The sequence below is a fragment of the Quercus robur genome, chromosome 5 (genome assembly GCF_932294415.1).
Source record: "Quercus robur chromosome 5, dhQueRobu3.1, whole genome shotgun sequence".
Classification (NCBI taxonomy): Eukaryota; Viridiplantae; Streptophyta; class Magnoliopsida; order Fagales; family Fagaceae; genus Quercus; species Quercus robur.
This window is the reverse complement of record NC_065538.1, coordinates 20,510,257-20,534,135: the sequence shown is the minus strand read 5'-3', so window position 1 is coordinate 20,534,135 and position 23,879 is coordinate 20,510,257. Positions and strand designations below refer to the sequence as shown.

At 34.1% G+C, this 23,879-nt stretch overlaps 3 protein-coding genes across 3 annotated transcripts; all 3 read left to right on the top strand.

Annotated features, from left to right (window-relative positions):
- The first annotated feature begins 6,598 nt into the window (after nt 1-6,598).
- On the top strand, nt 6,599-13,884 carry LOC126725464 (proline-rich receptor-like protein kinase PERK1). Its single transcript, XM_050430224.1, has 8 exons — nt 6,599-7,110; nt 9,114-9,623; nt 10,680-10,766; nt 10,858-10,928; nt 11,313-11,389; nt 11,566-11,713; nt 12,253-12,414; nt 12,751-13,884. The coding sequence occupies exons 1-8, from the start codon at nt 6,744-6,746 to the stop codon at nt 13,051-13,053; spliced, it is 1,725 nt and encodes a 574-aa protein (XP_050286181.1). The 5' UTR covers nt 6,599-6,743; the 3' UTR covers nt 13,054-13,884.
- A 1,791-nt stretch (nt 13,885-15,675) lies between these two features.
- Nucleotides 15,676-19,509, top strand: LOC126725463 (ras-related protein Rab7). Its single transcript, XM_050430223.1, has 7 exons — nt 15,676-15,839; nt 16,155-16,181; nt 16,294-16,393; nt 17,460-17,606; nt 17,693-17,773; nt 17,933-18,078; nt 19,117-19,509. The coding sequence occupies exons 1-7, from the start codon at nt 15,787-15,789 to the stop codon at nt 19,184-19,186; spliced, it is 624 nt and encodes a 207-aa protein (XP_050286180.1). The 5' UTR covers nt 15,676-15,786; the 3' UTR covers nt 19,187-19,509.
- A 2,007-nt stretch (nt 19,510-21,516) lies between these two features.
- Nucleotides 21,517-22,348, top strand: LOC126725461 (uncharacterized). Its single transcript, XM_050430222.1, has one exon. It carries the CDS (start codon nt 21,686-21,688, stop codon nt 22,214-22,216), a length of 531 nt encoding a protein of 176 aa, XP_050286179.1. The 5' UTR covers nt 21,517-21,685; the 3' UTR covers nt 22,217-22,348.
- The last annotated feature ends 1,531 nt before the right edge of the window (nt 22,349-23,879 follow it).

The window sequence follows — 23,879 nt, the reverse complement described above, 5'->3', positions numbered from 1 at the left end:
GAATCAATTGCATGTTACGAACTGTCTAGCTTTTTATTGGTAGCAAAATCACTTGCATGTTCGAATTTGGTCTTAATGGATCAAGTGCAAATCCTTCATCTTGATATTCCATTATCAGGATAGATGATATGTTTTTGATAGGTAAGAATTAAGATAAATAACAATTACACATATCCACATAACTCCCAAAAAAAAAAAAAAATCATTTATTGAAGAAACTCAAAAATGTAAATTTTGCCAAACAAAACATCACATATAATGCATAAGCACATGTCTACATAGCTTTTGAATCATCCAAGTGTAACAACATTAGAAGCAACCTTTAGGCTTCTGCCCTATTTCAAGTGGATCCTAAACAAAGTCCTTTTTCCCTTCTCAGTTCTTTTCATCAATCTACAGCATAAAAATCACAATCAACACATATACATCTCATAAAATCCATAAGCCTTTTTTCCTTTTTTTTAAGAAAAATTTTCCTTCACCCTTCTTAGTTTGGCTACAAAAGTTAAAAATTATAATTTAAAGCTAAAAAGTCAAAGTTTACTTCTTTACAATGTTTCACATAGAGTAGACACAAAACCAAGCTTTTAATAAGAGTTCAAGTTAATTTCAAAAACACAAACAGGTCGAGTTCAATATGATGAAGAAAGAACCTTTGAGAATGAAACTATACATACTTCAAATAATTGGAAACTTGCCGAAGCATAATCTTAGTCATAATTAGAAATACTTTTATCATGAATGAGCTCTAAAGTCTAAACTACCAAATAAATGATATAAGAAATGCTAAGCACACTACCAAAGTAATAAAATATAAAGGTAATAGTAATACCTTGCAAATAATTTGTTTGTTTCTTTAAATATCTTATTCTGATGTCATATCTGTAAGCTCATTAAAATTTAGTAACGTATGACCTAAATCAAAAACCAAATATAGCTTCTTATGAATTAATAAATTCTTCTTGTCTACTTCTTTCAAATTGACAATTTCAACATTGTGAGGCCTTAGTCCCCATAAAAAAATGTTCAAGCTTAAATGAATTACCATTTGAAACAAAAATAAGATCATCACTATACTTATGCTCCTATAATTCTTGAATAGGAATGGATTTATAAAAAAATATTATATTCCTCATTGAAATTTCTTAAAAAGACACAAACGGATTATCCGCTATATAAAAAGCTCATTAATGTGAGCATATATCATATACATTAAAATTAAAAAAAAAAAAAAAAAAAAAAAAAAAAAAAAAACTGAAAATCTTCAAGACAAAGTATGCCTAGAGTCATATTTATTTCAATTTTTTTGGGGTCAATGTCAGATTGCTAACCTTGCTATAAAAGATAGATGAAAAATTTTTTTTTGAAGTAATATGGACTTACCCCTCCATGTGCAAGAGCAATGGCCGTGATAGTTGCAGTTGACCACATATATGAGACAAATAACTTTTTATTAAGCAATACCCATCAAGGTTTGCAGCAAATTCAAGAAATTTTGTTCAACATGAAGCAAGAACCATCCAAAATTACAATGAAAGAAGTCCTCAACTCAGAGATAAATAGCAGTACAGAAACCCCACTTACTTTGCCTTGAAATAATCTTTCATTAAGACCAAGCCATATGTAACTGATAGAAATACCAAAGGCCAGCTAAATATAAAATATACCAAACAAATGAGGGTTCCTTGTTCCTGAAAATTGTTCCTTAGGGCTTCCAATTCAAACAAACATTTGGCACTAAAGAACAATACTTTTTACCAGCCAAATTACTTTTGACTACCAAATTGAAATATGTGAATAAAATACACAAAAGAGAAAATAAATGAAACACATTTATTTTGCTTTCTAATGATTTACAATCAGAAAATAAAATTGTTGGAAGCAAACCACAATACATGTAAATAGGGAAAATATAAAGAACATAAGAAAAACTATACTTAACATATAATGCAAATCACCTTATTGAATTGTTTATCAAATCCATTATTTCATATGTTTGAAGTAAAGACATAAATAGCTCAAATTTCAACAAATCCATTATTTTTTCGTTGTTTTTCTTTTTCTTTTTCTTTTTTGGTTCTAAATTGATGAATCAGAGAGAATATGGTATTATTTGAGTTCAATAGGTTCAATTATAGGCTTCTAAATATTTTCAAGTTATTTTGGATTTAAATTGTAACATGAACTAATAAAGTAGGGAGAATTGGATTATGTAGTAGACTCTAACTTCATTATTTTCCTCCAATTTTCATGATATTATGCAAGTTCTAAAGTAATTTTAAGGTACAGGATTCAGAGAACTTTGCTTCATTTTACATGAATGATATTATAGGTAGGTTATATGGCAATTTCAAAGTAAATTTAGCATTTGATGGATTAAACCTTCATTGTAACAAATCTACTTGTAGTTAGTTTTAAATGAGTAATTTCAAGATGATATTTTTCTTCCTTATTTTTGGATTTTGGTAGCAAAATTTGACCCTATCTGGATTTTGTTGGTTAATAAACATTCTTTCATCTAAAGAAGAGATTTAATATCAATTCATGTGTGTATGTATTTTTCACAGTACTATTCTATATACCCATAAAAATTAGATAAAGAAGTAATAAAAACAATGGTAAACTTGAGATGAAATAATAATTAAACTAAACATAAAACCAAGCTTGACCATAACCCAGAAACTTAAATTAAATCCAAACACAAACAAATGACTCACAAAAACATCAAGGGCATGCCAAGGATGCTTGTTTGATAAAAGGATAGGAAATATTATTACTGTCCCAAAAGATGAGCATCAAGTATATTATAAACCTTAACTTGTATTATTCATTCAAGCCATCACCTTTTTTTGGGTGCAAAACTCCTTACACAAAACACAACAAAGGGGGAAATAAAGAATTGCTAACCCTAACTTACTGGATCTTGCTCACTCAATTTAGCAACAGATTCTAGCTTCATTCCTGTAGCCAAAAGCTCAACTGGAATTCATGATTAAGTAAAACATCCAGTAACAGCCCAAATAAATCTTATCTATAAAACATAAAACTAAAATTGACCTTACTATCTTATCAATCCAAAGAATCAAACCCATACAAGTCATTCAGAAAATCAAAACCAACACAGTGGTTACTTTCATATTTTAAAAATAATCACTTTTCCACTAAGTAACCCCTGAACTCATAAACTTGATGCAATTTTCAATCTACACATATAAAAATTCAATCTAAAATCCCAGATGGATTTTCTCACAGCCAATAATTGAAATTGATAAAACCCACTACGGGCTCCAAACCCATCAATCTAAGCTAATTATTCAAAAGAAACACTCCCAAATGAAACCCTAAATCATATTTAACAACAAAAAATGAAACCCTAAATGAAACACTAAATCATATTTAACAACCAAAAATGAAACCCTAAATCATATTTAACAACCAAAAACGAAACCCTAAATCATATTTAACAACCCAAATTATAGAACAAAATAAAAAACTTATAGGTAATGTTTGCGAAGAGAATCTGGTCTAATGGTAAAGTCTCAAAATCAAAAAGTTTCTGCCACTAAAGGATTGGGAGGATGGCGCCCATGGACTATAGCTTAGGGGTTCGAGAATTGAGAGAGGCAGAAAGAATAGAAAGGCAAAGAACCAAAAACGAAACCCTAAATCATATTTAACAGCCAAAATTATAGAACAAAATAAAAAACTTACCAGTAATGTTTGTAGAGAGAATCTGGTCTGATGGTAAAGTCTTAAGATCAAAAACCTTCAACCACTAAAGGAGTGGGAGGCTGGTGCCCGTGGACTATAGTTTAGGGGTTTGAGAATTGAGAGAGGGAAAGAGAACGGAAGAGGCAAAGAAGGATAGGGAGTTTATCGGGTGAGGGTAGTCTATTGGGTTAGCAAGTAAAAAACTTAATAAAATAATTTATTTTTAAAATATAAAAAAATTAATTAATTGCTGACGTGAAAAATTGTGAGAGTTTCAAAAGTTTCGGTTATATATATATATATATATATAAATATAACAAAAAAAGTTTTAAAAAATATAAGTAAAAAATAATAAAATTAAACTTTAATAAGTTGGTTATGCTGGATAAAAAGAGAAGAAAAAAAACTTATGACTCATGAGATTTCACCAAGCATCATGATTAAAGTTCACACGTTTACTTAAGTCACATGGGTTTTTTTTTCTTCAAAATAACACTGATTTACAAACAATTTGTTAGTTAGCAAGTTTTCAAAACTATTTAGGAAACTAATATCTCGAGTGCAATAAATTCGATTTTGGAATGCTAAATCGAGTCTGTGAGACTCATTTTCTGTCATTGAAATCGAATTCGTAGAGATCGATTTCGTTTCAATACTTCTTCTCTGACAATCAAACAACTTCTTCTCCAACAATACATAACAACCAAAGAGATAAACAAACCCAAGCAAACCCATCTTCTCCAACAATCAAACACAACAACCAGAGAGATCAACAAACCTAGAGACCCATAACAAAATCAACAAACCCAAGCACTTGATCAATGCCGAACAGCATGGTGGTTCAGCTACGCCGTGTGTGGTGCTTCCTTGTCCTCTTCTCTAGAGCTCGCAATGTGGGTTTGGATGGGTCAGTGACGAAGAAGAAGCTCGGACCTCGCAGTGGTATTGTGTTTGGAACGGCGTGGGGGTCCATCTATGCCAGTGTGGTGCTTCCTTGTCCTCTTTGCCAGCTCGCAGTGTGGGTTTGGGTGGGTTAAGGTTTCAGTGACGATTTGGGTTGAGGTTTTGTTGAGGAAGTGTTAGTTTCTAAATATCGAACATGTAAGGCTCAATTTCACTTTAAGGAACTCAAGCTTTACAGGCTCGAGTTCCAGGCTTTGTACAGTACAGAAAATGAGTCTCTAATACTCGATTTTGATTTGCTACAATAAAATTGAGTATGATGTACTCGAGATGTTAGTTTCCTAAATAGTTTGGAAAAGATGTTAACTAACAAATATGTTTGAAAAATGGTGTTATAGGGCAATTTTGGCTAGCCACATGATCAAACTTCAAACCCTATGAACTTTTGTCTTCTATTCTTTTAGCTTTTCCCTACAGCCTCCGCCTCTCTCTCCTTCTGTTATTTCTTCCACAGTTTTCAAACAAACAGCAGTCTCCTTCCACAATTTTTCAACAAATAAAAGAAGAAGCAGAAGTAGATGCAAATGCATATGTAGAAGCCAGAAGCAGATTTGCAGACTTTCTTCCATAGTCTTCTAATCTTTTTTTTTTTTTTTTTTTTTTTTGGGAAGATCTAATGTTGGAGATTATTTTGAGCAATGTTTTGTGATTTTTTAGGAACTGTTAGACTCATGTTCGATTTTGAAAACCGGGCCGTTTGACCACAATTTGAAAGGTTCATTGAAAAATTAAAATTTCTAGTTTTGGTAGTTTAAAAAACTAGAATGATAGACCTAGTTACTGCGGTCCGATCGACCAGTCCTGTCTGGGTTTCAAAGCCACGTTTGGAATGTTGATAGTGCGTAGAAATGAAATATGTGCATTTGTTTAAATTAGATTTTCAAATGATAGACTAGACTCCTTTTTGTGTTTGTACTATTTGTTTTTGTTAACAATGTTAGAATTTGTATAATTTTATAATTATTTGAACAAGTATTAATTAATTTGTTGAGCTGAACTCATTATTGAACAAGCATTCTACACAAAGTAATTTGTTGCTTAGCTTACTAAATCCAAATAACAAATATAATTTTTTTTGAAAAATTCATGTGAAAAGTACAAGTCAACCCAACTTGAAACCCAATTGATTCAACCCATTTTATAACCAACTTAAAATGACTCGTTTTTGCCCTTAACTTGTTCTTGACTCAAACCTGATTGACCCGACCCAAAAACATAGCTCTGTATTATCCTATTTACTAATTAACTTTATTAAGATATTAATCGGAAAGTTTACCACCTCTTCTTGAAGTAGTTCCTTCCATTTGGATTGAGGGAGAGAGAGATGGAATAGAGTATAGTAAAGTAGATTTAGTCCAAAATTAATCTATTTTCAGCCAACTCTACTTTACTCACCCCCACTCTCCCTCCATCCAAACTGGCTAAATTTAGTAAGAAAATATTTGCTAATTCCCCTTTTTCCGTGATCCATTTCCCATTCTATTTTTACGGCATCAACACAATTTTTCCTTTAGAACTTATATCACCTACCTCTAACCACAATCAACTCTGTAAACTTCTCTTCTTCTTCTTCTTCTTGTAAAAAACACAAAACAAAACAAAACAAATCCCAAAAAATTTTCTTCCCACTTTAATAGTCTACCAAAAATCTCTCTCTCTCTCTCTATCCAATCAAAAAAAAAAAAAAAAAAAAAATCTCTCTCTCTCTCTAGGGTTTACGATTGTAAAACCACGTGCAAAATTACTATTGTTTGGTGATTCGGACATGCACATGGTAGCGTTAAGCTCTTCAAGACAATACGCCAAAGATACCGACAAAAACTCCAGATTCCGAATCAGTTGGGTCCACCACCCCACCCACACACACATACACATACGCAACAAAACACTTCTTCTTCTTCAAGCTTCATTCGCCACCCAACCACATGTTGTTGTGACCCCACTCATCTCCTTTTTTTCTCTTTCAAACCTCATCAGCTTCACACACTTTCACACTTCACTGCTTTTTCAAAAAGACAGACAGAGACCTCGGTGAAATCGAACAGCCCTAGCCTTTGCAGCCGGTGGTGATGTCGGCTCCACCTCCGGTATCCAACTCCACCTCTCCGCCATCTCCTCCTCCTCTGGCCACCAACGCCACCTCTCCTCCGCCGTCTACCACCAATGCTACAACTCCTCTGCCGCCGCTTCCGTCGACCACCATCAACACAACTTTAAGCCCTCCGCTCCCCGGGCCGCCGGAGCCGCCGGAGCCGCCGAAAGGTGGATTGCCGACGGCGGGGCTGGTGGGGCTGATAGTTGGGATAGGGATCGGAGGGTTAATTGTGCTGATTGGCGTGGGTATTTTCGTAATTTGCTATAGAGGAAAGAATCGGAGGAGACAGGACGGTGATGGTGGTCCTTCACCACCACAACCACAAGTACCTAAAACTAGAAGTATGGTTCTTCTTTGTATTTTATTTTTAATTATTGCTTAATTAAGTAATTTAGTTATTTAATTGCTTTTTTTTAATGATTAGTTTATGTTCTATTGTTGCCTTTGAGTTACATTGTTTTTTTGTTGTTGTTGTTGTTGTTTTTGGTAATTGTGTTCTCTTGTCTTCTTTTATTTATTGTTTAATTAAATCAATTAATTATTTAATTTAGTTGTTTGTTTGCTTTTTTTAATGTTTAGTTTTTGTTCTATTCTTGCTTTTGAATTACATTGTTTTGTTGTTGTTGTTGTTGTTTGTAATTGAGTTCTGTAGATCAGCTTTGCGGAGTTCTTTGAGAGATTTCATGCTAGACAGCTTAGATTACTACAAATTTTACTACATAATTGTTACAAACACAGAACAAAAATGTAATTCAAGACTTTTTTAATTTTTATTATATTGTTGATTTCCGCCACTCACATTCATTGTCTGTCTGTTGGACTTTTGTATTAAAATCGGTAGTAACTTTAGTAATTGAGTGATGCTTCATGTTAGTGAAACTACAAATTTCACTACATTAAGCCTTAAAGCATTATAAAAAACTTTATAAACTGACTGTTAATTACTAAACACTAGGAAAAAAAAAAAAAGGTAATTATGAAATTTATTTACTATGTTGTGAATGTGACATCAATCACATTCATTGCTACACCAATTTGTAACATATTTTTTTGGGGATAATTCAATAGTTGGGGGAGGTGGGATTTGAAATTTTGAATCTTGGATGTCTCCATTGGAAACATCAGGAGGTGCCAATGAGTTGAGATACAAGGCTCTTAGCCAATTTGTAAACATTTTATAGTAAGTTTGATAGTAGTTTTAACATTTTATTTTCTGTAATGGTATGAAATAGTAGAAAAATGCCATATAAGAGGAACAATAAGATAGGGATTTGTTGTAGCCTGTAGGGTAGTGACCAGACTCCTTTCTAATTGGCAAGTCCCAAGGGCTTGCTAATTGAATATTTATGAAATTTTACTACTTTTAAGAGTTCCTTTATAGTATGCCTTGAAATGGAAGATTATGTAGGAATGAATATCATATTGGGCTTGTCGGGTTGAGTGTCAAATTATGATGCATGGTAAATTTGCTAGCTTAATCTAAGAATAGGTTTTGGGAGTCCAAAAAAACAAGGTTGGTAACTCCTTTGTGGGTTTACAAAATGAAGGCAAGATTAGGAGGGACTGTACATATGGGTTTTCTTTGCAGTGCAAGAATTGTTTTGGGCAAGTAAGCATTACAAGATTGATTTTGATGGAAGGTTTGATGTTAAAATGAACACATCTCTATGTGTCTATACCACAAAGAAATTGTTGAAGGTGCTACTTAATGAGTATTTGCAATCAATTATTCATTTTTATGTTAAGGACCAGCTTGCTATCTATGTTTTGGTTATTATCAGATTAGGTATTTCTTTTCAAAATAATGGGACTCTGCTTGAGTTTTTCAAACAGAGCAGTAGGATAGGTTGTTTTATCTTGTCATTTAGCAGTTGCCGTAAGTATGTTTCAGTTTTTCAGATTGTAAGGCTATTATATAGCCCACTTTGAATGATAATAAAGCATCAAAAAATTTAACCCAAACATCAAGCTTTTGCTTGTTAAGAAGGTCCCGGTTATCTAATGATAAATAAATAAAAGAATGTCCCAGTTATCCCTTGAAGTATAACCAGAAATTTCTTTCTTTTTCTCTACTGCTTTTCTGTAATTCCTTAATCCAATCATAGCCCCTCGTGGAAGAAGAGGTGCAGAACATGGCCGTGGGGTTGCATCAGTTCATTTTAACCTTTTCATCAAATGGATCTCATTGAACTCAGTATATTAGTATTTCATTTTTCTTGATGATGAAAATCTTTCATGTAATTTATGATCTAGTTTTTATGTATTTTCAGAAACATCTACTTTTTAAGATATTGACTCATACTTGCTGATTTTTTTTTTTTTGGTGCTGATCTTCGATCTCCAGATGAGCATTGGCAACAAAATTCCCTGCCACCAAAAGATGATAAAGTAACATTGTTTCCCAAGCCAACTCCTCCCCCGGGAGCTGTCCATAGCCCCGAAATGGTGCAAGTCACCACTCCCCCTGCATCTTCTTTTACGACTAGTAGTATGGACTCTGATAAACCATTGCCACCACCATCCCCTGGCTACACCGCAGGTCTTTCACAGGGTACATTTTCATCTGAAGAATTAGCCACTGCAACTAATGGTTTCTCCAATACCAACCTCCTTGGTCAGGGTGGTTTTGGTTACGTCCATAAAGGAGTCCTTCCAAATGGGAAAGTGGTTGCAGTTAAGCAGTTGAAAGCTGGCAGTGGACAGGGGGAGCGTGAATTTAGGGCAGAGGTTGAGGTCATTGGCCGTGTCCACCACAAACACCTTGTTTCACTGGTTGGATACTGCATTTCTGGGGCACAGAGAATGCTTGTTTATGAGTTTGTCTCAAACTACACGTTGGATTTTCATCTACATGGTGAGTCCTTTGGGTGATTATATTATTTTGTTTCATCTGTAACTTTGTTTTTTTCTTTTTTCCCTTTCTTTTATTTTTTGTTGGGGGGATGATAGTTCATGTTGGTGTTCTTGGATATAAAATAGGTTTTCCTCTTTTGTCCTTACAAAAAGATTTCTTCCGTTATTAATGAAAGAATAGAGCAACAATTTTATCCTTTCCCCAAGATAATCCATTAAAAAAGGGGAGATCCATAAGCATAGTCATTATTCAATAGGTTAGCCCCACTCAATTTTTCCTATGTTGGTTCTAAGCCTATTAAGAATTTGCATCACTAGTTCCCAAAGTGCAGGACTACTTCAATGGTGATCTCAAGTATTATAAAGTTTTATGAGATAGAAAAAATGACAAAGGGATATAATTTTCAGTAAAACTGCATAACATGTGAAAAAGCTATAAACTGAAAGTATCTAGAGAGATAAGATACATAAAAGATTTTAGTAGTATTAGTAGATAAAATTTAAAAAAATAATTGAACGGGGCATACTTTATGAAATCGATATATATCTATATATTAGTTAATACATAAATCACTATGAATACAAAAATTGCTTGCAAATATGGTAAAATATAAGCAAAATCAGAAGATGACGTATCTGATATAGAAAAGTTAAGCTGTTGAAGAAATAAAGAGGATGAAGAAGAAGAAAAGATATTTTGCAGTGTTAAATATCATTTGTTCATTCATTTCTCAAGAGTCCTATATTGATACAAGCCTCTTAAATGAATATTTCCTTAGACGTGAGTTGGCTGAAAGTATTAGTAGAGAGGTATAAACCTCTTTAGTAACCCTCTGTGAAAAAGAGAGAGTAAAAATAGTCAAATTGGCAATTAAACTTCACCAAGTAGCATTCATATAGGGTTTTATTATCATGAGAGTTTTGATGTTAAGTTAGATCACAATGTGTTGTTCGGATTGAGATTATGGTTTCTTCAATTTGATTTGGGAGTCTTATAACTGTATTTGTACTTCAAAATTACTATACAATGTTTTATTGGAGAAAAATGACATTGCAGGAAAAGGGAGACCAACTATGAACTGGCCAACCAGAATGAAAATAGCTCTAGGCTCTGCCAGAGGATTGGCATATCTGCATGAGGACTGTGAGTCTCCTTTTTGTTCCATCTTTACATTGCAAACATTACAAATATTTCCTAGTTATAGTTTCACTCTCCTTTTGAGCTAAATCTTCAGGCCAGCCTAAGATCATACACCGTGACATCAAGGCAGCTAATATTCTCATTGACGATAATTTTGATGCAAAGGTAGGGTTTATTAATGGTTTCAAAGGATTATTTGTTAAGTTTCATATATGATATATCTATACGCGTGTGTCTGCATTTTTATTTTTTATTTGCTGCTTCATTTATATCTGTCATTGAGTTGCAAAAGCTCTAGATTTAGATCTGGTGGGATTATCCTTGGCTCAAAATGGATCAGGAACATGCAGCCATGATGGGAAAATTTTTTATTCCTTTTTCTTTCTTCCTCTGCCCACAACAAACAAAAGGTTTTGTGTGTCATTTAATTGCATAATGCTGTTTGCATGACATAAGTTATGTGGAAAAACTTCGTTTTCATTTCGTACCTAAATACTTTTTAAATACTAACTTTTATGATACAATAATGCACCTGGATCTTTTGTTCAGGTTGCAGATTTTGGGCTTGCTAAGATTTCATTAGAGACTGATACTCATGTCTCCACCCGAGTAATGGGAACTTTTGGGTAAGATCCATTTCTCTGTGTTCTTTCCGCAAAGCTGTGGTGCTGCCATGAAGCCTAGTTTTGGTGCAGTCTAATGCTTAAAAAGCAATGATGGCTTGGATACTTCATTTTCTTTCAAACTTTTGAATTAATTGTTTCTCAATATCTTGAAATAATCCTGTATTCACCAAATGCAGTTACTTGGCTCCAGAATATGCTGCTAGTGGAAAGCTCACTGATAAGTCAGATGTTTTCTCCTTCGGGGTTGTGCTTTTAGAGTTGATTACTGGACGCCATCCTATCGATAAAACTAATTCCTTCACCGAAGATAGCATGGTTGAGTGGGTGTGTATACCATTTCATGATCACCAGTCCTTAATTGTTTACTATACTTTGTCGATGTAATCAGGTTTCGTGGGATATAGCTTTTTTTTGTTGATGAAATATTAAAAAGAACAATCACTTTGTTTAAGACAAAGAAATCTTCTCAGGTATGTGTGTGCATGGGGGGCAGGGGTTTATTCTTTCATGGTGTTCTATTCTGTGTGTTTGTAGGTATGTGTGCATGTCTACATTTGTTTCAGGTGCTATATTAATTCATTGAGTTGGTTTTATTCTATTTTTTGTATAGGATAGTTGATAACCTTTCACTTATGTGTTTGAGACAGTATTACTCGTCATTTCCCGTTCATTTGAATAAAGTGTGCTAAATTCATAGTCATTAGGCCCTCCCAGCATGCAGATACAAGGAAATTCTTGGTGTATCTTCATTTAGTTAGGCTGTTATAACTTTTATAATTTTCTCGTCTTAAAAGATGGAGCGTTCTTAATTGCAAAGCTTGAGTGACATGAGAAAAATAACATTTACTGTTATGGAATTTTAGGCAAGGCCTTTGCTCTCACAAGCTTTGGAAAGTGGCAACTTTGATGCTGTCGTTGATCAAAGGTTGCAAAATGATTACAACTCTAGTGAAATGGTTCGAATGGTGGCTTGTGCTGCTGCTTGCGTGCGTCATTCATCCCGGCATCGGCCAAGAATGAGCCAGGTAACTCTACCAATTTCTAATATTGAAAATTTGAAATACTTCTGTGTCTAATCATTCAAATCCAAAATTATGAATAAGCCTCCTTGGCCCTTACTGTGTTTGTGAAGTGTATGGAATCTACGTTTGTTTTCAATATATTGCAAAGTTTTGGCAGGTTTTAGTCCTTTTAATGTTCAAAATCACCAGTACGTTTATGGAATTTAGATTTTCCTAGCTTACTATCAAAAGGAGAAATGGTTTTGAAACTGGTACATAGACATTCTTTGCGATTGTATTCAACCCTTATTCATTTTTCATGATGGAATATAACCCTTTGCTATTCTTGGTAAAAAGCAGATAGTTCGAGCTTTGGAAGGAAATCTTTCTCTAGATGAACTAAATGAGGGAATCAGACCTGGGCACAGCAGAACATTTGATTCCTTTGGGAGTGCAGATTATGATAATGGCCAATATAAGGAGGACTTGAAAAAATTCAGAAAGATGGCACTGGAAACCCAAGGGCTAGCCACTACTGCGGAGTACAGCGTACCTAGCAGCGAGGCTGTGGTGCAGCAATCTGGCTCAAGCAGTGAAGGTCAACAAACTACCCAAGAGGTAGAATTGGGAAAAGTTAAAAATGATGCCCAAGATTTTGATTAAATCTCTTGCTTGGTGATTCCAATTTTCATGTAAATTCACCTACTTTTCCTGTCCTACCCGTGCGGAAATTTATAAAATTATCACGCCCTGGCCGGGCATGAGAAACAAGCGTAGTACCCAGCCATTTGACAGTATTAGTTGATTTTTTGGTACAGAAAACCTGCTTGAGGCAGAATAGTTGTCCTAGTGGCATATTTATTCATCAAAATCTTCAAGGTTCTGACACCATTTTCTAGTGGATTGGATGGTTTGAGATCTTGCAATGTAGAGAATTTCTTACTGATACTCAAAAGGCTGCAAACTAATTGTGAGTGGTGTAACTTGGTCAGCATAGCTTATTGGAGTAGGGACCAAGTAGAAATTGTCCAGTTCCTATAGGATCCATGTGCAAGTGGGCATGAGAAACAAGCGTAGTACCCAGCCATTTGACAGTATTAGTTGATTTTTTGGTACAGAAAACCTGCTTGAGGCAGAATAGTTGTCCTAGTGGCATATTTATTCATCAAAATCTTCAAGGTTCTGACACCATTTTCTAGTGGATTGGATGGTTTGAGATCTTGCAATGTAGAGAATTTCTTACTGATACTCAAAAGGCTGCAAACTAATTGTGAGTGGTGTAACTTGGTCAGCATAGCTTATTGGAGTAGGGACCAAGTAGAAATTGTCCAGTTCCTATAGGATCCATGTGCAAGTGGGGATAGGGCTAGGCAGCGTGAAATGCGTTTATTTTTTCATGTGATGGGAAAATGAGAGCTATTAAATCAGCAAGTGGTTTGTAATTATGCGAATTGTTTGATAATGAACAACGAAATTTCATTCAGTTTGGTCAAATTCTTTAGAGTTGCATCATCTGTAAGCCTCTTTTTTTTTTTTTGGGTTTTTTTATTTGGTAATTCCTGGTAGTGGTAGAGCTGGGCAGGTAGCACAAGATCAGACAACCGAGAGTTAGTGCTTTGTTGAGAATCATAGTAGGTTATATATATATATATATATATATATATTTAGGTTTTAGTCTTCTTGAAGATGAAAGAAGAGAGTGCATGATATTTATTTTATATGAAGAAATAAAAATAATTTAAAAAATTAAGAAAAATTGATATTTTAATAAAAATAGTGTAAAATAAACAGTCTAATGTGATGAGTTGTTTTGAAACGTATATCGTGTTAAAATAGATATAAATTTTTGCATGTACAAATGCCGACATGCCTGGCTAGTTTGAATAGATAGATATACATTTCTGTACATGCAAATGCCCGACATGCCGTTACTTGTTTGAATAGATAGATATAAATTTGTGATGTCAAACCAAGGAAGTTAAAATCTATCTAGTGGGATTGGAAAGGTGAGGTTACCAATTAGTCTAACAACATGACTGTCATACATTCCTATCAAAAAAAAAAAAAAAAAAGACTGTCATACATGACAACCTGGATTATATTACGCATTAGATTTCCACAGCCAGCTTAAGCTTTGCTGTAATTTACTACTTTCGCCTCTCAGTTGATTTAGGTGTGTTAAAATTAAAGTCATAGGTGGGTCCCAGTTAGTTCAATTGGTAAAGTTTCTGATGGTTGAATAAAATATCTGGAATTCAATCCCCACCTACACCAAAAAATAATTTGTGTCTAATAAAGAGCTATCATCAGGAGCGGATGCCATAAGTTGAAACTTTATCTCAAAAAAAAATAAAATAAAATAAAATAAAGCCATAGATACTAAGAATAACTGAACATGACTCACAATTAGTTGCTGATGTTGTGGTAGACCGGTAGGCATGATGAGCAGTCCACAAATTGCCATTGTTAACATCATGTCACGGATATACCGCAAGCTACGGGTATTTTTAGATTTATAAAAATCTCATATGTTAGGAGAGAAGGTAATCAATCATCACATATTTTCACATAATTTGTTAAACGAATTGATAATTATGTAACTTGAATCGAGGAAAATCTGGATATTATTAAATCTGATGTACCTCAAGATATACTGATTTATCTTCTTTATAATAAAGTAATGATCTTTTCATTAAAAAATAAAATAAATAAATGATCCAAAACATCAAAAACTAATAAAGCCCATTGACATCTGGCCAAAAATCCATATATTGTGCACACCCATTTGTTAATATATGGTATATAATCTTGTTAACCCACTACAAAATATGTGAAGGAAAAACAGAAAAAGTAAAAAACAACTTTGTTTTTTAAGTATTTTAAAGCGAATTTAACTGCAAAAATGTAAATCAAAATGAAAAAGACAAGTTAATATCATCAATTATTCAATTGATGATATGTGTTATAATTTTTGAAAATCAATAAACCAATTTTAAAAAACGAGCCTAAATTTAAAAAAGTGTAAAGTAACATTTAACAATGTCCAAATGATTTTCACATCGTTTATAGGAACAAAGTTTATAGGAACAAATTACTCGAAAAAAGTCTATAGGAACAAAGTTTTTTTTAGCTGTGGTTCAACTGTAAAACCGATCCAAAACCGAGGGCATAAACGGGATTTCAGAATTACCGGCACCGAAAGTTCCGAAACGGAAACCTCGCTGGCGCTCCATGATTGGCTGGTCCCCTCAAAAACAAACAAACAAACAAAAGTTACACAAAACTATCAAATTTCAATTCAAAATTCACAAACCCATAAATTTCCAAAATTTATTTCTTCGTTTCGTTTGTGAAAACACTAAATTTGAAAAATTCTTAGCATTGAATCTCTGATCCATGGCTTCTCGTAGGCGCATGCTTTTAAAGGTCATTATCCTCGGCGACAGCGGGTAAATTTAAATAAATAAATAAAAAAAGGTTTCCCATTTTAAAATTAATTTCCGTTTGGTTACTGAGAAAATGAAGGAAAATTTTTAAATAACTGATGAGTAAAGCGAAAAACCCAGCTCAATCGGGTTAATAGTGTTGGTTTGGTTGAGTTGTTGATTTTGATAATGCAGAAACAATAAATGCTATGATTTTTGGAAAATGAAATTGGTTCAATTTTATTTGTAATATATTTTTTTGTGTTTTAATGTAGAATTTTGGGTTAATGTTGCAATGTGGGATATAATATTCAATTTGCTTGATTTTGTTTTTGGCAGGGTTGGCAAAACTTCTCTGATGAATCAGTACCTTCTAAAACCCAGATCTTGGATTTATGTTTCCTGAGTTTTTTTATAATTTTTTTCTTTGTTGGGTTTGTTTTGATATTTGAATGTTGTGTGTTGTTGTGGTGATTAGGTATGTGAATCGTAAGTTTAGTAATCAGTACAAGGCGACGATTGGGGCGGATTTTCTGACTAAGGAAGTTCAGTTTGAAGATAGGTTGTTCACATTACAGGTAAGAGCAATATGCATAGCTTTTCTCATATTGATAACTTGTCATTTTTATTTATTTATGAATATGTATGAACAAGGTCTGAATAATGGGGTATCTATTTATTAACATTTCATTATCGTCTTGAATTGCATGTCAATGAATGCGAACTGGTCCCCTGTGAGGTCCATTTGTTTTTATTGTATTTTTCATATAAAGTTTCTGAGGTCTTGGGCCATTGAAATGAAGGTGGTTAAGATTCCCTTTTGATGTCATAAGGAATCAGTATTCCTTTTGGGAGATTCTAGATTCTTTTGGGTTCCAAGATTGTGATGTGTGAAAGTGGTAACACTGAAATAGTGATTGTCTTTTAGTGTCAAGGCTTCAGGAATGCTCTAGTTAAATTTCTTGTCTTCATTGATGGCTAATAAATACATACATACATACATATATATATATATATATATATATTTTGGGTGGGGGGCCGGGGTGTTGGAGTTGCTTTAGTTGGTTTGATCATGTTTAGAGGAGAGTGAGTAATGAACCAGTAAAAAAGAGGGATTTGATTTAAGATGAGGGAACGAAAAAAGGTAGAGGAAGGCCAAAAATAACATTAATAGAAATAATAAAAAAGAACATGTCAATTAGGGAAGTAATGGAGAGCATGATTTTAGATAGAATAGAATGGAGAAAAAGATTTCATGTGGCACACAATCTAATCTGTTGAGGATTCATAGCCGACCCCAAATTATGGGACTAATGCTCTGTTGTTGTTGGGGGAGGGGAGGTTCTTGATATACAGCAAAAGTTTTTGCCTGTATCCCTATTTTGTTGCTTTTGCTAACCATTTTTTCCTTTGATTATCATAACATTTATAATATATGCCAATACTATAGAAATTTTCCTATCTAATGTTTAATGCCATATTACCAATGAAAAAGAAAAGTAATGTTTAATGCCATATTGTTTACATAGCTTATACCATTGTTGGAGAAAATAAAATTGCTGATTAGAATTAAAGACCTTGAAGATGCTGGAATAGTTTCACCTACAATCTTTTAAGGGTAGCACTTCATGTTCCCATATACAGATTTGGGATACTGCTGGGCAAGAAAGGTTTCAGAGTCTTGGTGTGGCTTTCTACCGTGGTGCAGACTGCTGTGTTCTTGTGTATGATGTGAATGTCATGAAGTCATTTGACAATCTTAATAACTGGCGGGAAGAGTTTCTGATTCAGGTACTTATCCATCTTTTAGTTGCCCAGACAACCTTAATTTATTAATAAACGGTCACTGAAAGTTATTCTTTGTTGTTGATGTTCAGGCCAGCCCTTCTGACCCTGAAAACTTTCCGTTTGTTGTGTTGGGGAACAAGATAGATGTTGATGGTGGGAATAGCCGAGTGGTGAGTTCTTTGCCGCCACCTGTCATACTTCAGTTCTTGTCATTGGCAAATCTAGTGGTCTCAGAATTTAGCCAACTGGATTTGGGAATAATAGGTGATGTTATGGAGATGCCTATGCAGCTGCTGTTGCTAACATGGTTCTTTGTCTTTTGGTTGCAGGTTTCTGAGAAGAAAGCCAAAGCATGGTGTGCTTCTAAGGGAAATATACCATACTTTGAGACCTCTGCAAAAGAAGGATTCAATGTTGATGATGCTTTCCAGTGTATAGCCAAAAATGCACTCAAGAATGAACCTGAAGAAGAAATGTGAGTATTTTATTTCATCTAAATTTCACCTCAAGGGTTAGTATTGTCTGGGGACCACATCTCATGAAGTTGAGGTCACTAGTTCAAATCTTCCTTTCTTCCTCTCTTTGGGGCCAAAACAAACTTATCTCATCTGACTGAGTTCTATTATTTTTATTGCATACTTGCAAAACTCTAATTGCTGAAGCTAAGTTTTATCAACCTACATCCCCTGTTAATTATGAGGTACTGGGAAGCTAAGTTTTCCCTCAACCATTTAGTTTTGGAAGTCAGAACGATGTATGATGGGGCCAGAACTGTCTATGCAAGATTAATAGGAACAAAGGAAGAAATAGGAAAAGAAACTATTTCTAAAAGCCTTGTATTTCTTTTGCTGCCATGGTGGCAGCATCTGCATGATTGCTGTTGGAAATGAGGTTAAACCGTGCTTGTCAGTTTGTTGTAATTGGATTCAGACAGAGATTCTGTACAGCTGAGTAAATTGAAGCAGTTATCAAATTCATGCTTTCATTTCTTCTTTCTGAAACTGTGGTAGTTACACTTTCATGTCTTCATTTTAAATTTCTGTGAATCTATCGAGCAATTACACTCTAGAGCACACTGCACACTAATGGGCAATTTGAAATTGCCATCCAAACCAATTGAGCCCATTCCACTTCTTCTTAATAAAACAATAGGTGGATCATGGGGCAAGTTTGACCTCAAATAATGGGGTTTGATCTGGATACATGTAGAGCTCAACACCCAGTAGGTCTTTGATAGAAATAGTAAAAATTTTATGGCCAGCATCAGTGCCACAAGAGGATTGCATTGCATTTGATCACAGCTGTTTTGTAAAACTCCTATCTCTTTAGTAAATGTCAAATGAATTATAATAATCACTGATTTGATATTCAATCTAGATCTGTCTTCTTGTATTTTAGCTTTTTAAACTCTGGATATGTCTTGTTAGATACCCAATTATCTTAACATTATACTAATTGATTGCACATTGTTTTTTTCTTTTTCTTTTTTTTTTATTGTTTTTGATAATGGAAGATACCTGCCTGAAACCATTGATGTTGCGGGTGGTGGACAGCAGCAAAGATCTACGGGTTGTGAATGTTAGAAGCATTCTTGGATCGGTGCTTTTTGATCCTCAGATTACCAGATACAGCTATCACTAATATTTGGTGATTTATAAGTCAGTCATTTTAATAATCAATAATATAGGAAAGAAGGTTATAAAATTTTATTTTGTATCATAACTGGGTCAGAAAAGATATCTTGATTGTCTTTGTATTGGTTTCTGTTTATATTTTATCTGTATTCCATATTTCATTTCTGTTCTTCTGGAAAATGTAATTTTTACCTGGTTGCTAAGTTGTGAATCTTGTATTGTGAATCTTGTATCACTTATGATAGATGATAATTTTCATATTTAAGTTGTAATGGTTGTAGGTTGCATCTTGGATAAATCATTTCTTATTTAGTATTGTGCTCACGATATAAGTTTTGAAGAATTTTCAGAATGCAATATACTAACTCAATTTATTGGAATTCTGTGAACCTGAAATAAATAACCAAAATCCTGATAAATGTTGCACAAGGAGAGGAAACTGTAGGCAAACAAGAGGATGTGACTTTCAGTTTGAGGTGGTACTATTTTGGCCCTGTTATTGATTCCTTCTCTTGGAGATTGAGGGCTTGGATGGCTTTAGATATGCGTAGATTTTTTGGTGATAAACTGATAATTGATATTTTCTTTCAGTTTGTAAACATTTTGAATCGTCTAAATATAAAGCGTTGGATTGAGTTGTTGAACGGTAATTTTTTCTAGCATGTGACTTCAAACTTCAAAGTGGGGTTTAGCTTAAGCACCATGTTTTCCATCCACTGAACTATAGGCGCATTGGGTGGAACGGAGATTATGTTATACCTCAACTCACCTTCCTATCTAGACCCTTATAGGTGCTCTTCAAGGAGTACTATAGTCATGCTTAGGTAGAGTCACTATTTGACATTTTTCTCATTCTTTATTCTAAACAAAACCATCCCTCGGAGAACTCTCGTCTCACTTTTCTCAACAAAGATCCTATTGAATTCAAGTTTAATATGGAATAGAATCTTTTCCACTTCTACTTGAAATGTGAGTCTTTTTCCCGATTAATACTTAATTTGAACCATGAAATGGATCAATTTTAAATGGAGAGAATTGTAATATGAAGTAAACTTGCATGTGCCTTAGAATGAGATATCAAAAATTCCAACAGAGGCTATCTAGCTTGCTGCTTTTTTCCAAAATAATGGGTGGTCTAGATTCCATTAACATTTGAAATTATTTGAAACAACATAAAAAATTTGATTCAAGACCCTAAATTGTTATACCAATCTAGCTTTTTTGAGTGTATAGTTTATATTATTTTATTAGATTGTATATAAAAACAAGAAATTAGATATTTAGTGTATTGTAAAATGAGTTGTTAAAATGGATAAATTAACTTTTAGAGTATAAAATAAGTATTTTTTTAAAAAACTCCAAATGCTAATGCTCTATTATCTGTTTAGAGGCTGTATTGTAAAAAAAAATATCAATGGATTCTATTATTTGTGTTATTCCAAACTCTTCTTAGTTTCTTAATGCATTTGCATTTATCAAATAAATAAAGAAACTCTTATGATCAAGTCAAATGGAAGAATCACAAGTTAAAATATTTCAAAACTGTTTTAAATTTTTATTCATATACACAATAAATATAATTATTTGGACAATTATATGTTGGATAAAGTTTAATTATAAAATTGATTACAACCTAATACTATAACTTTACTCAATAAAATAAACATTTCTACATATTTTGAAAATTTAATCGTTAAATTGTATGCTATTTTTTTTATCTTAATACGCATGTAAAATTTTGTGACAATCGGATATTATTTACTATATGATCTATAAGTTTATATTTTATGCATAATTGTAAATTACAAAAACTTGTAGTTTAAACAATTTATTAATGACGTAGGTATTAATCTTTAATTTTAGAGAAATTTTGCAAGTATTAAATATATAAAAAAAATATAATTCAATAGTAGATATATCAAAATTATCTCTGATAAAAAGATATTAAAGCTACAAGCTAAACTTTCGCCAATACTAAACTTTGTCCTTGTATGTTTATATTTAGCTATCAATGTACTAATATTTACATTAGGTACATGTGCACATCTCTTTAAAAACGCTGTATATCTTCCCAACGTTAACTAAGAATTTCTTATAATTAACTATTCGGTTGAGCACTTTTAAACTGAAATAACTGTCCTGCTTTGACACGTGGCCCTGGACACCCACGTGTCACCCTTGTTGAGAAGTACTGACACGTTGCCATGACCCATTTGACAGTCCTGTCCCTAAAGGGAGTAGCTCAGCTTAGCTTTATTACCTACATGAATTCATGGCTAAAATGGGAAATAAAAAACCATTCAACAAATCCCCACCGACCCGAGAATGAGATCTCCTCTCTATTCCCTCCAATATATAATGCAAAATCCATAGCTCAAGCTCTACAATCACAAACGGTGTCGTTTTAACTGTCCAAGAATTAGGGTTAGGGTTTTCAAAATTTCAATCATGGAAACAACGAAGGATCAAGAAGGTGGACTACTGAACCAGATCGTCCCTCCGCGACTCGAAGACGCAGGCCTCGAAGACTGTGCGCTCCCACCGGACTCGATTAAAGAAGCATTTCTCAGAGCCGCCACGGCCGTGAAGTCACGCGCCTCCTCAATCTTCGCCACTGATCTCGACGACGACGACGAAGGTAACTGCGTCGAGGATCCCTGGACCACCGCCGGCGCCAACGACATGCTGGTCGGACTTTCGCCGGAGCACGAAGATGAAGCGGATTCGGGGCCCTGCGGTAAGAAGAAGGGAAATGGAGTCCCGGAGGTGGGCCCGGACGACGTGGTGGTCGGCGGCGAGGCTGAGGAGAGGGGGAGTGATGTGGTGGTGGTGGGAGGAGGAGTGGGTGTGAGAGATGGAGGTGGTAAAGCTTGTGTGGAAGGGTTGCAGGGTTTGAAGATTGGGGAGAAAGTGAAGAATGGTGGTAATGGTGATAAAGAAGGTGAAAAAAAACCAATTATAACTGAGGGTTTTGTTTGAATATTTTTTTTTCTTACATTTCTTTCAAAGTGTCTATGTTGTTGTTGTTTCTGTGTATTGTATTCTGTATATGAGGAGGTCTTGAAGTTTTGTTGTAGCTGGTTATGGAAATAAACTTTGGTATTAGAAATTTGATTGTGATTTATTCGGATTGAATAGTAAATATGCATGAGGTAAATTGTGAACTGAATGCTGAAACTTTAGGTACTCTTGGGAAGTTGGAAATGAACTTTTGTGGTTGCTGGAAACTGGTTGTTATTTGAGGTTTGGGTTGGATCAAGTCTGATTTGTTAATTGAGGTTTGAATAGGGTGCATTTTGTTTAACCATTTGGCCTAAGTTAGGATTGAATTTCTATAACAAAGAATGCATTTCTAACCCAAGAGATTGTGGTTTAAAAAGGTTGCATTTCCATTTGGCCTAAGCTGGGATTGAATTTGTATAACTTATAATTTGTATACAGTATAAGGAAGAATACCTTGCCAACTCAAGAGTCGGGATGGTTCTTTTGCTGAGAAAAGAAATGGAATGCTGCTTGCAATATTTTTTGCTCCCAAGAATTTTATCATCATAGAGATTAGTAGTGGTGTAAGGGATGTTTTGGGTTTTTTATTATTTTATTTTAGGTAAATGAAATAAGCAAAAGCATATGATTAAGAATTAATCAAATAGATGGACATATTGCAGATTTTGATTTTTGGAGCAGAGAGTGTGGGGAACAAAAGATTGATAAGTTACTAGCACTTAAGATAGTTGGTGTAGTGCAGTTGGTATGGTGGTCACAGCTTGTAGTGGTAGCAAGTAGCAAGTGCAGTCTGAGCTAAGTGGCATTTCAGTAGCACAGTGGCAGACAAGCTGGATAGTTGGTAATTTGTAGCATATGCTACTTGTAATCTACATGTATCATTAGAATTGAGCATGCTTAAGAATGCAGTTAGAAGTTCTTTCAAAAAAAAGAATGCAGTTAGAAGTTAATTACACTACCAATCAGCGGCTAGTGAGCAGTTAGTTGGTTTATGTTAGGTTTTAAGTGAACTGTTAAATAGAAGGAGATCTGATTGTACTTGCATTAAAGTAATAAGATTGAAGCTCATTACCTTTCTATACTTTCTGTTCTCTATTCTATATCACAAATTCTCTTGGAGACCTGGCTATCTTGAATCAACCACCCAAATTCCAATCCTTAACTTAGAATCCTATCAATGATTAATCGAATATTAAATAGATCTAAACTCATACACTTATTTTATTTTTAGGACAAACGATGCCATGTTGTATCAACAAATGATGTAATCCAAGGATCTATCATTGCTTGGAGAAGCCAGTCCTTTTAGGCAGAAATAGCTACTGATTCAACCTGCCTACTAGAGCTTCATGGAGACTGGAGATACACTGCAAGTGGCTTTCCCATAGTATAGTTCAACAGATGGGTTATTGCCTACTGGGCCTCTGAGATGGCCCATAACGTAGCCCTTGGAGATGTGAAAACTAGAAGTTGATCTATATGAATGGGCTGTCCTTCACCACAAAACTAAACAAAAACATCCTCTCAGTTACAAAAAAACCTATTGCATGCCGAGAGCTCAATTGGTTAACACCTCTTGATATTTTCATAAGAGACATCCAAGTTCAAATCTACCCTTCACTTCCCGTTGTTATCAAGT

Excerpts from the sequence above, each read along its gene's own strand:
- LOC126725464 (XM_050430224.1), top strand. The coding sequence starts at position 6,744 with ATGTCGGCTCCACCTCCGGTATCCAACTCCACCTCTCCGCCATCTCCT. Across the intron at positions 9,624-10,679 it reads GTTGGATTTTCATCTACATG|GAAAAGGGAGACCAACTATG; the intron begins GTGAGTCCTTTG and ends ATGACATTGCAG. Across the intron at positions 10,767-10,857 it reads GGCATATCTGCATGAGGACT|GCCAGCCTAAGATCATACAC; the intron begins GTGAGTCTCCTT and ends CTAAATCTTCAG.
- LOC126725463 (XM_050430223.1), top strand. The coding sequence starts at position 15,787 with ATGGCTTCTCGTAGGCGCATGCTTTTAAAGGTCATTATCCTCGGCGAC. Across the intron at positions 16,394-17,459 it reads ATAGGTTGTTCACATTACAG|ATTTGGGATACTGCTGGGCA; the intron begins GTAAGAGCAATA and ends TCCCATATACAG. Across the intron at positions 17,607-17,692 it reads GGGAAGAGTTTCTGATTCAG|GCCAGCCCTTCTGACCCTGA; the intron begins GTACTTATCCAT and ends GTTGATGTTCAG.
- LOC126725461 (XM_050430222.1), top strand. The coding sequence starts at position 21,686 with ATGGAAACAACGAAGGATCAAGAAGGTGGACTACTGAACCAGATCGTC.